General features: G+C 42.6%; 1 protein-coding gene across 1 annotated transcript in view; it reads left to right on the forward strand.

The window, feature by feature from the left end:
• Positions 1-11,997, forward strand: part of jak1 (Janus kinase 1) — a 127,178-nt gene that overhangs the window by 107,598 nt on the left and 7,583 nt on the right. The window contains exons 14-17 of the mRNA XM_084311266.1: positions 2,488-2,579; positions 3,692-3,881; positions 5,583-5,707; positions 9,976-10,148. Of these exons, the coding sequence (XP_084167392.1) occupies positions 2,488-2,579; positions 3,692-3,881; positions 5,583-5,707; positions 9,976-10,148 (580 nt within the window). The remainder of the gene's footprint in view (positions 1-2,487; positions 2,580-3,691; positions 3,882-5,582; positions 5,708-9,975; positions 10,149-11,997) is intronic.

The raw sequence follows: 11,997 nt of genomic DNA on the forward strand, positions 1-11,997 counted from the left end.
ATCAGAGGAACCCGGAAACCGAACAGCGTTGTAGAAGGCATAGACGAGAGTAGCCCCTCCCCTCCCAAACATCCACTGATGCGGTAACGTTAAGCCCATCATTTTTTTTATAATATAATAATCACAAGATACATTCAAGATGTGAGACAGTAATTGTTGCACCATCTGTCAACAGACCATTTTTCTTTGTACATGATAAACATTTTACTCCCAGTCTCCTGAATATCACACAATAATCGGTAAATGAATGCCAAAAACGAATGTTCGCATATTGTGCTTGTTCGACAACAACCTTCTATGCATCTTCCTTCTCCCTCCTCTGCATCCTGTCACTCACTGGAATAAGATAGAATTATGTAGGGCTGACCCCTATTAGTCGATTAGTCGACTAATCGGTCGAAAGGAGCCGTAGTCGAATTTAAAAAAAATAAATAGAAAAATTATCATTTTTTTATTTTTTTTTATTTTTGTATCATTCTTTCCAAAAGAAAAGAGGCCTAGAAGCGTGGCTAACGCTAATGGCACGCATACCAGAGGCTAACTGCCTACGAAAACAGGCACAGAGGCACTGAAAGAGGATTTTAACCCATCTAATGAACACACTAGACTAGACAAATATCAAGATGTATCCATCAGTGGACCAATTGCATGCTTTCGCCGAGGACAAGAAGCCTTCAGTCGACTCATTCAGACATTAAGCATCCCCACAGCCCAAATGGAATGATAAAAAAAAGAAAACTAATTATTATACTTTTATTTTATTTTCTTTTTTGTCGACTAACGGCACATTTTGGCCAATCATAGTCGACCATCCAAATCCTTAGTCGGGGACAGCCCTAGAATTATGTTTAAAAATAATAATAATAACATAAATAGATACATTTATTAATCTAATATATTCAAAACCATTCTCTAGCAGTCCTCTTGTGTGTACCAGGCTAAATGCATTTTGATATGAATGCCTGTTCTATCTACTCTGGTTCTATGGCAGTGAGTTGTTGATTTGGGCTTGATGTGCCTGAGGAAGTTCACTGGGTCCATAGTATTCACTGAGCTGCCCCCTAAACTGGGCCCCTTAGCAACATAACACATAACAAACTCTGCACTGCCACCCGGTGGACACGACTGGGCACCACACGTCACGTTCAGCTCGCAACCTTTTCCTGGTTGGTCGACAAATCACAGTAAACATGTAAACATAAACAAATTAGTGTCTTTGTCTATAGAAAAACAAACAAGGATGAGTTGGAGAAGAAGCAGAAGGGAGCACAGCTTATCTAGTCCTGCCCTAGTACAATATCATAACGTTTCAAATAAAACTCTCTTACTAACTAAGAGCAGTGGTGGAAAGTAACTTAAGTATTTTTACTCAAGTACTGTACTTAAGTACAATTTCGAGCTACTTGTACTTTACGTGAGTATTTTTATTTTGGGGAACTTTACACTTTTACTCCACTACATTTCAAGGGAAATAATGTACTTTTTACTCCACTACATTTATCTGAACCTGTCAGTTACTAGTTACTTTGAAGAAAAGGATTTTGCATAGAAAACACAATATTATACAAAATAAGAAATGGACCACATACCACTTTAACATAACCTTTAATCAGAGCAGCATAACTGGACCACATACCACTTTAACATAACCTTTAATCAGAGCAGCATAACTGGACCACATACCACTTTAACATAACCTTTAATCAGAGCAGCATAACTGGACCACATACCACTTTAACATAACCTTTAATCAGAGCAGCATAACTGGACCACATACCACTTTAACATAACCTTTAATCAGAGCAGCATAACTGGACCACATACCACTTTAACATGACTTTTAGAGGTCAATGGATCGAGGGTTGAACGCTCCCAAGCACTGGAATACACAAACGTCATGTAGAATGTGTACTTTTACTTTAGATACTTAAGTACATTCAATAGCAAATACTTCTCTACTTTTACTTAAAGGAACACGCCAACATTTTGGGGAAATTAGCTTACCGTCTTCTCCAGAGAGAGACAATAAGATAGATATCAGTTTCCTCTCTGTGCGTTCAGTGGAAAGCTATCTGGCTGCATGTTAGCCTAGCTTAGCACAATGAATGGAAGCGGACATGACCGGTTAGCCTAGGCATTGTCCAACTAACACCTCTCCCAAAGGTTAACTGGTCATGTCCGCTCGGACTCTCTCTTTCTTGATATCTATCTCTCTATCTTGATATCTCTCTTTCTTGATATCTCTCTATCTTGATATATATATCTCTCTTGATATCTATCTCTCTATCTTGATATCTCTCTCTATATCTTGATATCTTTCTCTCTTGAGATCTCTCTCTCTATCTTGTTATCTTTCTCTCTTGATATCTCTCTATATCTTGATATCTCTCTATATTGATATCTCTCTTTCTTGATATCTCTCTCTATCTTGATATCTCTTTCTATCTCCCTCTTATCTCCCTCTCGCTCTCTCTCCCCTCTCTCTAGATCCGTCCATCAAGCCAGTTTCTACCCTGGACGTGGTGGATCCCACCGTGTTTCATAAGAGATTCCTCAAGAAGCTCAGAGATCTGGGAGAGGTGACCTAAATCTTCTTCTTCGTTTATTCACTTCACTTATTACAGAATGTGGTTCTTGTTTGTCTGTTGTGTCTAGTTGTTTTAAAAGTGTGTGTTGTCCTGTTGAAGGGACCTGTCATATCATCCTCACATGTCTGAGAATGTGTCTCCAAAAGAGATCAAATTCCATGATTCAGATTATTTTATTGTCACAGTTTTTAAAATGTACATACATTCTGAAAAAAGTGAGATGCTTGTTTTTCCCGGCTCCTCAACCGTAGTAGATTTGTAAACATGGTACACAATGTATATTTCTATCTATCTATACAAACTATAAGTTATAACTATAAATATAAACTATGACTATAAACTGGATAAGCTATAAATAAACTATGAACAAAAACTATAGAACAACATAATACACAACGTATATTCTATCTATACAAAACTCTGCTATGCTAAGTGCTAACTGTATAAATAGCTATAGACTATAAACTAAAACGATGAACTAAACTATAGAACTAAACATAATAAGGCGGCTGAGTGGCGCAGTGGGCAAGGCACTCGCCACTAATGCAGGAGACGCTGGTATCGAGCCCAGCTCTCTGCGTTGCTACCGGCTTGGCCGGCCATCATACTAACACAATTGGCAGTGTTAGAGGGTGGGAAAGCCGGTGGGTGGGGATTGGACGTTGTGGACAGCGACTCCTACAGGTCGGTTGGGTGATGCCGGTGCGGCGGAAACAGGAAGTATCGGGGGCAGCATGAGCCTCCACTGAGGTGTGGCTGGTCTGCCGTTCTGCAGCTGGATACTATTGGTTTGTTTTGGCAAAATTCTTCTGCTCTGTGTGACAATAAATAAATGAATGCAATTTAAAACCAAAACTAAGGCCTCAGTATGAGTTTAAGACATGAACATGGTCATGTTTGTTGAATAAAAAAAATAAAGCAAAAAAAAAGATAAAGTTAAAAAAATATCCTGATTTATTTTTTGCCGATCCCGATCTTCGGGGCCGATCACGTGATCGGATCGGGACATCCCTATCCGTAACATTACAATCCTCCGTACGTGTGGTTTGATCCGTGGCCTCAGGTGAGGCGTCTTAACGGGTGCGTTTGATTGCGGTCACCAGGGTCATTACGGGAAGGTGGAGCTGTACTACTACGACGTGCGGGGCGACCGGACCGGGGAGCAGGTGGCCGTCAAGTCCCTGAAGCCGGGGAGAGAGGATCAGAGCAACAACCTGCTGAAGGAGATCAGGATCCTGAAGGAACTCTACCACCAGAACATCGTCAAGTACAAGGGCATCTGTCAGGACGAGGGTGAGGAGGACACACACACACACACATACACATATACACATACATGTAACGGGAAGCCCGTGAGTATATCCACAGTCACAGAAACAGGGGTGTTGACAAGTGACTGTGGCATTACGGGCTGGTAAGTTAAACTCACTTCCTCATAACAGGGTTAACAGACGCATAGGTACGGTACATAGGAGTGGATTCACTTCTTAGTGCAGCGGCCTGTGTCGTCGCCCGCGGCGCGGGAGCTCCCCTGTTCAACTCCCCCTCGGGACATTAACATTTAACATCAACACAACGCAGACCAATATGATCCGTCACACGCACGCACACGCACACACACACACACACCAACTTTCTCCCACGGACATTCCCTCACAGATGATCTGAGGAAAAAAAAGACAAACGCACTACTTACTTTTACCGGACTGATCATCTGAGCTCCTCTCCAGCCGAGCTGCTGCAGTGTTTAAATCCAAAATATTGATAAATCCTCTGCCATTGTTGTGTAACATGTCATCTCTTCTCTAGAGTCTTCTTTCTTTCTCTGCTTTAAAACTACTCTAGAAGTGAAATTGAAACTTAAAAAGCTACACAGTGGGGGGGCGGTAGGAAATTAATTTACTCAGTGGATGCCTGACAGAATGACACCGTTATCACTGACTACCGTGACACGCCTAGGTGGAACTAAGTATAACTTAATAAAAAAATATTATGTTTAATAATAATTATTATAAGTATATAATAATTATTATTATTTTTGAAATCCTGTTGTACGAAACTCGTACCGAACCGTGACCCCAAAACTGAAGTACGTACCAAACTGTGGCTTCTGTGTACCATTACACCCCTAATACACACAGACACACACGCATACACCGAAAGTGCTTGTTTGGTGCCACTGTAACCGAAATATCTCTCTGAAATCCCGCGAGGTGTGCGTTGTTGCAGGAAGACAACACTGGTCAGCTGTGGAGCATGAGAGCGTACTGCGAAAAAACTTTGTTGCGTTGAATGCTAGTTTAGCGTAATCTGAAAGATAAAAACAGTTAGCTTAGCGTTATCTGAAAGATAAAAACAGTTAGCTTAGCGTTATCTGAAAGATAAAAACAGTTAGCTTAGCTTTATCTGAAAGATAAAAACAGTTAGCTTCACGTTATCTGAAAGAGATACAAAAAAATAAACAGTTAGCTTAGCTTTATCTGAAAGATAAAAACAGCAGTTTGTGTTTGTCCATTTCCAAACTGTGCCAACAACATGTCGCCCACTTTGTGTAGCATTCATAGACTAGTATTGATACGGCCCTGCCGTTCCATGAGCGGAGAGACCTGTTGCAGGCAGGTCTGCAGAAGCCTGCACTTTGTTCTTTTGGTGTGACCACATAAAACATTGGAAAAAAGTTTAAAACACATTATTCAAGTCTTTATCTATTCTCAAAAAAGAGGCTGTCAAGATAACAAGCATATCTCTCACCAGCTACTGGACAGACATTTTTTTTAAATGTACATTTCTCCTCAAGCCTGATGACAACATATTTGTATTGTGTAACATTTTCGTTGTCAGGCCCATTCACAGTCGATATAATATGCAAATCATTGTAAATGTAAACATCTCATATCATGAACACATCTGTTCATTATCCCATCTCCTTTGTGTGTGTGTGTCTGTCTGTCTGTCTGTCTGTCTGTGTCTGTCTGTGTCTGTCTGTGTCTTCAGGTGGTCGAGCCACCAAGTTGATCATGGAGTTTCTTCCTGCTGGTAGTCTGAAAGAATATCTTCCCAGGAACAGATCCAAGACCAGCGTCACTACTCTGCTCAGCTACGCTGTGCAGATCTGCAAGGTATATTACACACAATTATTATTATTATTATATGAGGTATATTACACACAATATATAATGTAATATAGTATGATATAATATACCGGTAATCATTTAAATGTGCTATAGATAAAATGTTTATGTAGAGTAATAAATTATATATATATATACAGGGCCGCCTGGGAGAAATGCGAGGCCCTGTGCGAGATTTAAACGCGAGCACCCCCCCCCTAAAAGGTATACAAAAAATCATACAGTCAACATATTCTTAAATAATAGTGCTGCCCGAGGCTGAGCATGATACAGTCAACATATAGCAAGAGAGAGAGCGAGAGAGCGAGAGAGAGCTCCCGTTCTACAGTCAATATACAGTGTTATCGCTGCACAGACCCGGCAATGCCCCTGACCCTCCACCAGAGCAAGGCCAGAGAGAGAGAGAGACACATTGGAAAGAAACAACCCAAAACCAGAGCAAATTGAAATGCTATTTGGCCCTAAACAGAGAGTACACAGTGGCAGAATACCTGAGCACTGTGACTGACCCAATACTAAGAAGATCCTTGACTAGGTACAGACTCAGCGAGCACAGCCTAGCCATCGAGAAAGGCCGCCATAGGCAGACCTGGCTCCCAAGCGAAGACAGACCCACTGCACACAAGATGTGGTGGAAACCGAGCTCCACTTCTTAACAACCTGCCCACTATACCAAGACATATACTTCCCACAAATTGCAAACACCCAAAGAGACTTTGAAAACATGGACAATAACTCAAAACTCCCATACCTACTGGGAGAAATACAAGAATGTGAAATAAAGCCCATTTGAATTGAAGAGAGAGATAGATAGAGCATGTCTGTGTGTTAGAAAGAGAGAGATAGAGAGAGAGCATGTCTGTTTGTGTGTGTGTGTTAGAGAGAGAGCATGTATATGTGTGTTAGAAAGAGAGAGAAATATAGAGAGAGAGAGAGCATGTCATTTTGTGTGTTAGAGAGAGATATAGAGCATGTCTGTGTGTGTTAGAGAGAGAGAGAGCATGTGTGTTTGTGTGTTAGAGAGAGAGCATGTCTGTGTGTGTGTGTGTTAGAGAGAGAGCATGTATGAGAGAGATAAGCAAAGATGAGCCCCTAAAGGATATTCAACTTTTAATGGAAGAACAAAACAGAAGGAAAAGATAACTTCACAAAGGCAACATGAATATACATAGATCCAAAAGGACAAAGATCAACACTTAAATCCAAAGAGCAGAGGGTCTATACCAGAGAAAACAAAGTAGCAAGGAGCCAATGGCCGACATCAGCTAAATAGGCTAACTGCAAATAGAGTAGCCAGGTACTGACACCAGGCCACACACCGTTAGCTACTACAACAGCTAGCCGGCCCGTTTGGCTCAATATAACGTTAGCTACGTTAGCTAGCCGGCCCGCTTTGGCTCAATATAACATTAGCTACAACAGCTAGCCGGCCCGTTTGGCTCAATATAACGTTAGCTACCCGGCCCGCTTGGCTGAATATAACATTAGCTACAACAGCTAGCCGGCCCGTTTGGCTCCCGAGAGAGAGAGAGATATATCCACGGCGGGAATAGAATAGAGTGCATTAAAAACTCACCAAACGTCCAAGAGGATGGAGACAACCGCGTGGAGTTGACGAAGTTCATCTGCCGAATGACCGTCCTCTTCATGTTGGCATAACAATGCTGCACGCGCTCTCTCTAGGTTAGCTAACGCTAGTTAGCCTTTAGCTAAGCTAGCTACTAGCCGACATCATCATGGCTATCCCGACTGAACCACACGTTAGCACTCGATATTATAACTGAGGGGTACAATTCCCTGACTGTATTAATCAAGTATTGGTATCATTAAACCACTACCGTATTATGTACATTACTGGCCAATACCGTACACAGGTATATGATGAGAACTTCTCCACAATAACACGGTTTCCACACAAATACTCGTTTAGAATATTTATTACAGCAAAGGATATTATAACAATACTTTAATTGCGCTTATAAGGCAAATAGAATGTGCATAGGCAAATCAATAATGAATATTAGTAATTATCTATGGTACTCAGGAGAGATACTGGAGATACTGAAAGGGGGGTACTACCGGTTGTAAGCCAGCAGGGGGAGGCAATGCTCTATACAAAGCCAATGAGTCCACGGAGGCGATATCACCCCTGTGTCAGCGGGGAAAGCAGCAGCTGTGATCCCAGGGTGCGCGTCGCTCAGGTGAAGCCGTGGAGTCTCTGCTCCGACAGAGACGGGCTCGAGTGATGTTCTCACGGGCATATGTAGATCCCACAGCAGTGGGTGTAGACGTTCTCTGCTCCAGCAGCTTGGTGAAGAATAATAATAGTAATCCTGCCGGAAAGTGGCTCTGCAATCACCGGTGTAGGTATCCTCCGTGGTGCGCGGTGGTCCACGTTTGAACTTGACGTTACTATCCTATTAGCACGCGGCAATAAGTGCTCTATGTAGACGCACAATTACTCACTTCACGTGGTCTTTGACTCGTAATGAAGGCTTTTACTAGTAAGTAGCGAACGATACGTTAAACAAACGTAGTAGGATAAACACGACTCTATTTGAGGCAATACGAGCCTACTCTACCGCACGTTGCATGGTGGGTGAGACGTCGCTTGGATAACTGGAACTGAACGAGACTGAACGGGACAAGGGACTAAGAGGAGTTCTACATTTCTTGCGCCATATTTATATGTACGGTGGACAAATAGTGCCGCTCTGCTTTCGGTAGCCGTATTCCTGCGCGGAGCTGAGGCTAGTAAGGGCATGTCTCGTCGGTAGCTTTCAAGTCGGCTCTAGGGGGTAAGTCACTGGCGCCTAGTGGCACGCCATCCAATAGGAGAATGAAATATTATGGGCTATAGTAACTACTAGGTTAAAGGGACATTCCGTGTATATGTACAAAGAATATACAAGGGATATCAAACTATATACAAATATTATGCATGGGATCTCAGGCAATAAATATATATATTCGGTTTAATCTGACCCTTTGTAACAACGTAGCTAAAGCTAACTAGCTGTCCCTGCCTTTAGCTAAGCCGACATGGCTAGCCTGACTGAACTGTCTAACATGCAACAACTTTCATCTTCAGTCCATCTGCCGAATGACCGTCCTCTTCGTCTTGGCTGGCATAACTAAGCATAACCTCCATGCTGCACGCGCGAAATAGTCAAACGCAGCTGACGCACGCCGGCCGTCTGTACACATGTAACGTAACCCCTCCCTTAGTTGAAACCAATAGTATGTCTGCTGCAGAGCCCCAGAGCTCCAATAGTGAGTGTCTGCTGCAGAGCCGCAGAGCCAGGAACAAGTCAGACACATTCTACAAACGTGTCTAATGTGAAATATATAAGCAAAACTAGATTTTAGGTCTGTGATGAAAAAGGGCCTCGCGGGAAGGGGGGCCTCGCAAAAAAAAATAAAGAAAATAAAAGAAAATAATAAAAAAGATAATAAATAAAAAATATTTTTATTTAATTTTTTTTAATTTTTTTTGTGCAAGGCCCCCCTTCCATCGAGGCCCTGTGCGACCGCACTGCTCGCACACCCCCTGAGGCGGCCCTGTATATATATATATATATATATATATATATATATATATATATATATATATATATACACACATCCACAAAACTTTTAGAAAGGTGTGGAATAAAAGTATTGCTTTCCCCCCTAAAAGAATATTGATCAATGAATTCTTAATTTAAAAATTTTTGGCGCGTCCAAAATGAACCTGATTGGATAAATGACATGCTGGTGCTCTAGTGCGTCATCTAGTGGCTGAATGTTATCTATAGCACCTTTAAATCTAGATTATAGAAACGGAGCCAGGACTATGTAACTGCCCGGTAACTACATGCATGTAAAGGGGCATTTCACCAAAAAATAATCCAGTTAATGAGTCTGAATATGTCCTCCAGCGATGTCATCCGAGGACACTGATGTGTCACCTAATTTCTATACGACAGCTTAAAGGAACACGGCAACATTATGGGAAATGTGCTTATCCTCTTCTCCCGAGTCAGACAAGAAGATAGATACCATATCTTAGATAGATACCGTAGCTGATTCCATTAGTGTGCTAAGCTGGGATATCTTTCTACTAAACGCAGTAAAGAAATTGTTATCCGTCTTCTTGTCCGACTCTGGAGAAGGCGATGAGAGCGTTTCCCATAATGTTGACGCAGCCCTTTAAAAGGCACCACACCTCTGTCCCCAGCCTGGCTAACGTCTATGCTCACCTCTTCCTAACCCAGGGCATGGAGTACCTGGGGAGCCGGAATTACATCCACCGGGATCTGGCCGCCCGGAACGTCCTGGTGGAGAACGAGAGTACGGTGAAGATCGGAGACTTTGGACTCACCAAGAGCGTCAAGGAGAACGACGGGTACTACACCGTCAAGGACGACCAGGACAGCCCTGTGTTCTGGTGAGAGACACAGACCCTGGGGCACATTCAGGGGTTAACAACTGTCATGTTCACTAATACTGAGGGAGAGAGAGAGCGAGAGAGAGAGACATTCTCTTCGGCTCAAATAACAAACTCAGCAAGACCGACGGCTTCTCTGTTACAGTGGGTGACAATATTGTCACAAGGAAAGATGAAATTACATACCTGGGTTACATCCTAGAGGCAAATCTTTCCTGTGACAAAGTGGCATCCAATGTAATAAAAAAAGTCAACCAACGAACTAGATTCTTGTACCGGATCTCCTCTCTGGTAAACAAGAATACCCTGAAGACTCTGGCAGGAGCACTCATTCAAGGGTTCTACGACTATGCTTGCACCTCATGGTACCAAACCACCTCAAAGGCGCTAAAAACTAAATTACAAACATCACAAAACAAACTGGTTAGACTACTGCTTGACCTGACTCCTAGAACCCACCTCACCCCTGCCCACTTTGACAACCTAGGATGGCTTAGAGTAGACGACAGTACAGCAACTTGCAATGGGCCTGGTCTACAAGATACACTACACCACCAAGGTACCCATGTACATGTCAAAATACGTCCCAAAGGTCAGTGAATACCACGACCACAACACCAGAGGGAGCTCTACAAATCATGTTAAACCCAGATTAGGCACAAACAAGGGACTAAACACATTTCGCAATTATGCCACATCAATGTGGACCGCCCTACCCACAGCTGTAAAGGAATGTGAATCACTACCCACTTTCAAAACCACTCTCAAAAAGCACCTACGGGAGAATTCGAAACTGGCCCCTGTAAATGTCCTAACACAACCCCCTCCAATGTACAGTAAATGTCCTAACCAAACCCCCTCCAATGTACAGCAAATGTCCTAACCCAACCCCCTCCAAGTTACAGTTACAGAGCCATTTCTCTTGCTATGCATAATAACTACTTTACCCAGAAAGCAATGTAACCCCCCCCCCCCCACTTAACACCTGGTTAGAGCAGCCATTGGCTTTGTGTGACCTCGCTTCTATCCCCAGGCCATCAGGATGCTCAATGACCCTATGCGACACTAACCCATCCTACACACTACACACTTCCACATGCACACACTCACTTTAAACAAACACTCACCGTTTTACTTTTTTTTTTAAAGCAAACTTGAAACTTGTGAGATCTTATAACCAACTAGATGATAAAGGAAAATAGTCAAGATAGATTAATCATACCAAGTCGCTTTGGATAAAAGCGTAAGCTAAATGACTACCGGTAAATGTAAATGTATTATTATTTTTAAAGTTTAAATATCAACATTATCTGGCCATCCTCCACAGTAAATACTATCAAACTCCACTATCAAACTTTCCAAAGACCAGAGATGGGATGGGCGCTCGCGCGCACACACACACACACACACACACACACACACACACACACACACACACACACACACACACACACACACACACACAGAACATTTGTTTTGTAGAAAGGTTTTTGTAATGTGTGTATCCAAAACATTCTGACGCTTGAGTCAGGACAAAGGTCTTCTTTGTCAACTTTACCCACCTTCCCCCACTCTCACCCGCCCGTCTGGGGTCGCGTTTGGAGCGGATGCTCCTTGGCTACAACAGTGATCAATAATTTTTTTGCCATCAGCAGTGATTGGTCAGTTCAGGACCGTTTATAGTCGGATGTGGTCATTTGACGGAGCGCCTGTCAAATGACACCTGCCGGATATATCGTCTTGTAACTCGAGAACCGAAGCACACAATTGGGTGAGTGTGGTGGCGATCGAAAGGCGGCAAATTCAACTTTCGAACAGTGTATTGCATGATCTGCAAAAAATGCAGCCC

Source organism: Notolepis coatsorum, assembly GCF_963971535.1.
Source record: "Notolepis coatsorum genome assembly, chromosome: 3".
NCBI classification, from domain to species: Eukaryota; Metazoa; Chordata; class Actinopteri; order Aulopiformes; family Paralepididae; genus Notolepis; species Notolepis coatsorum.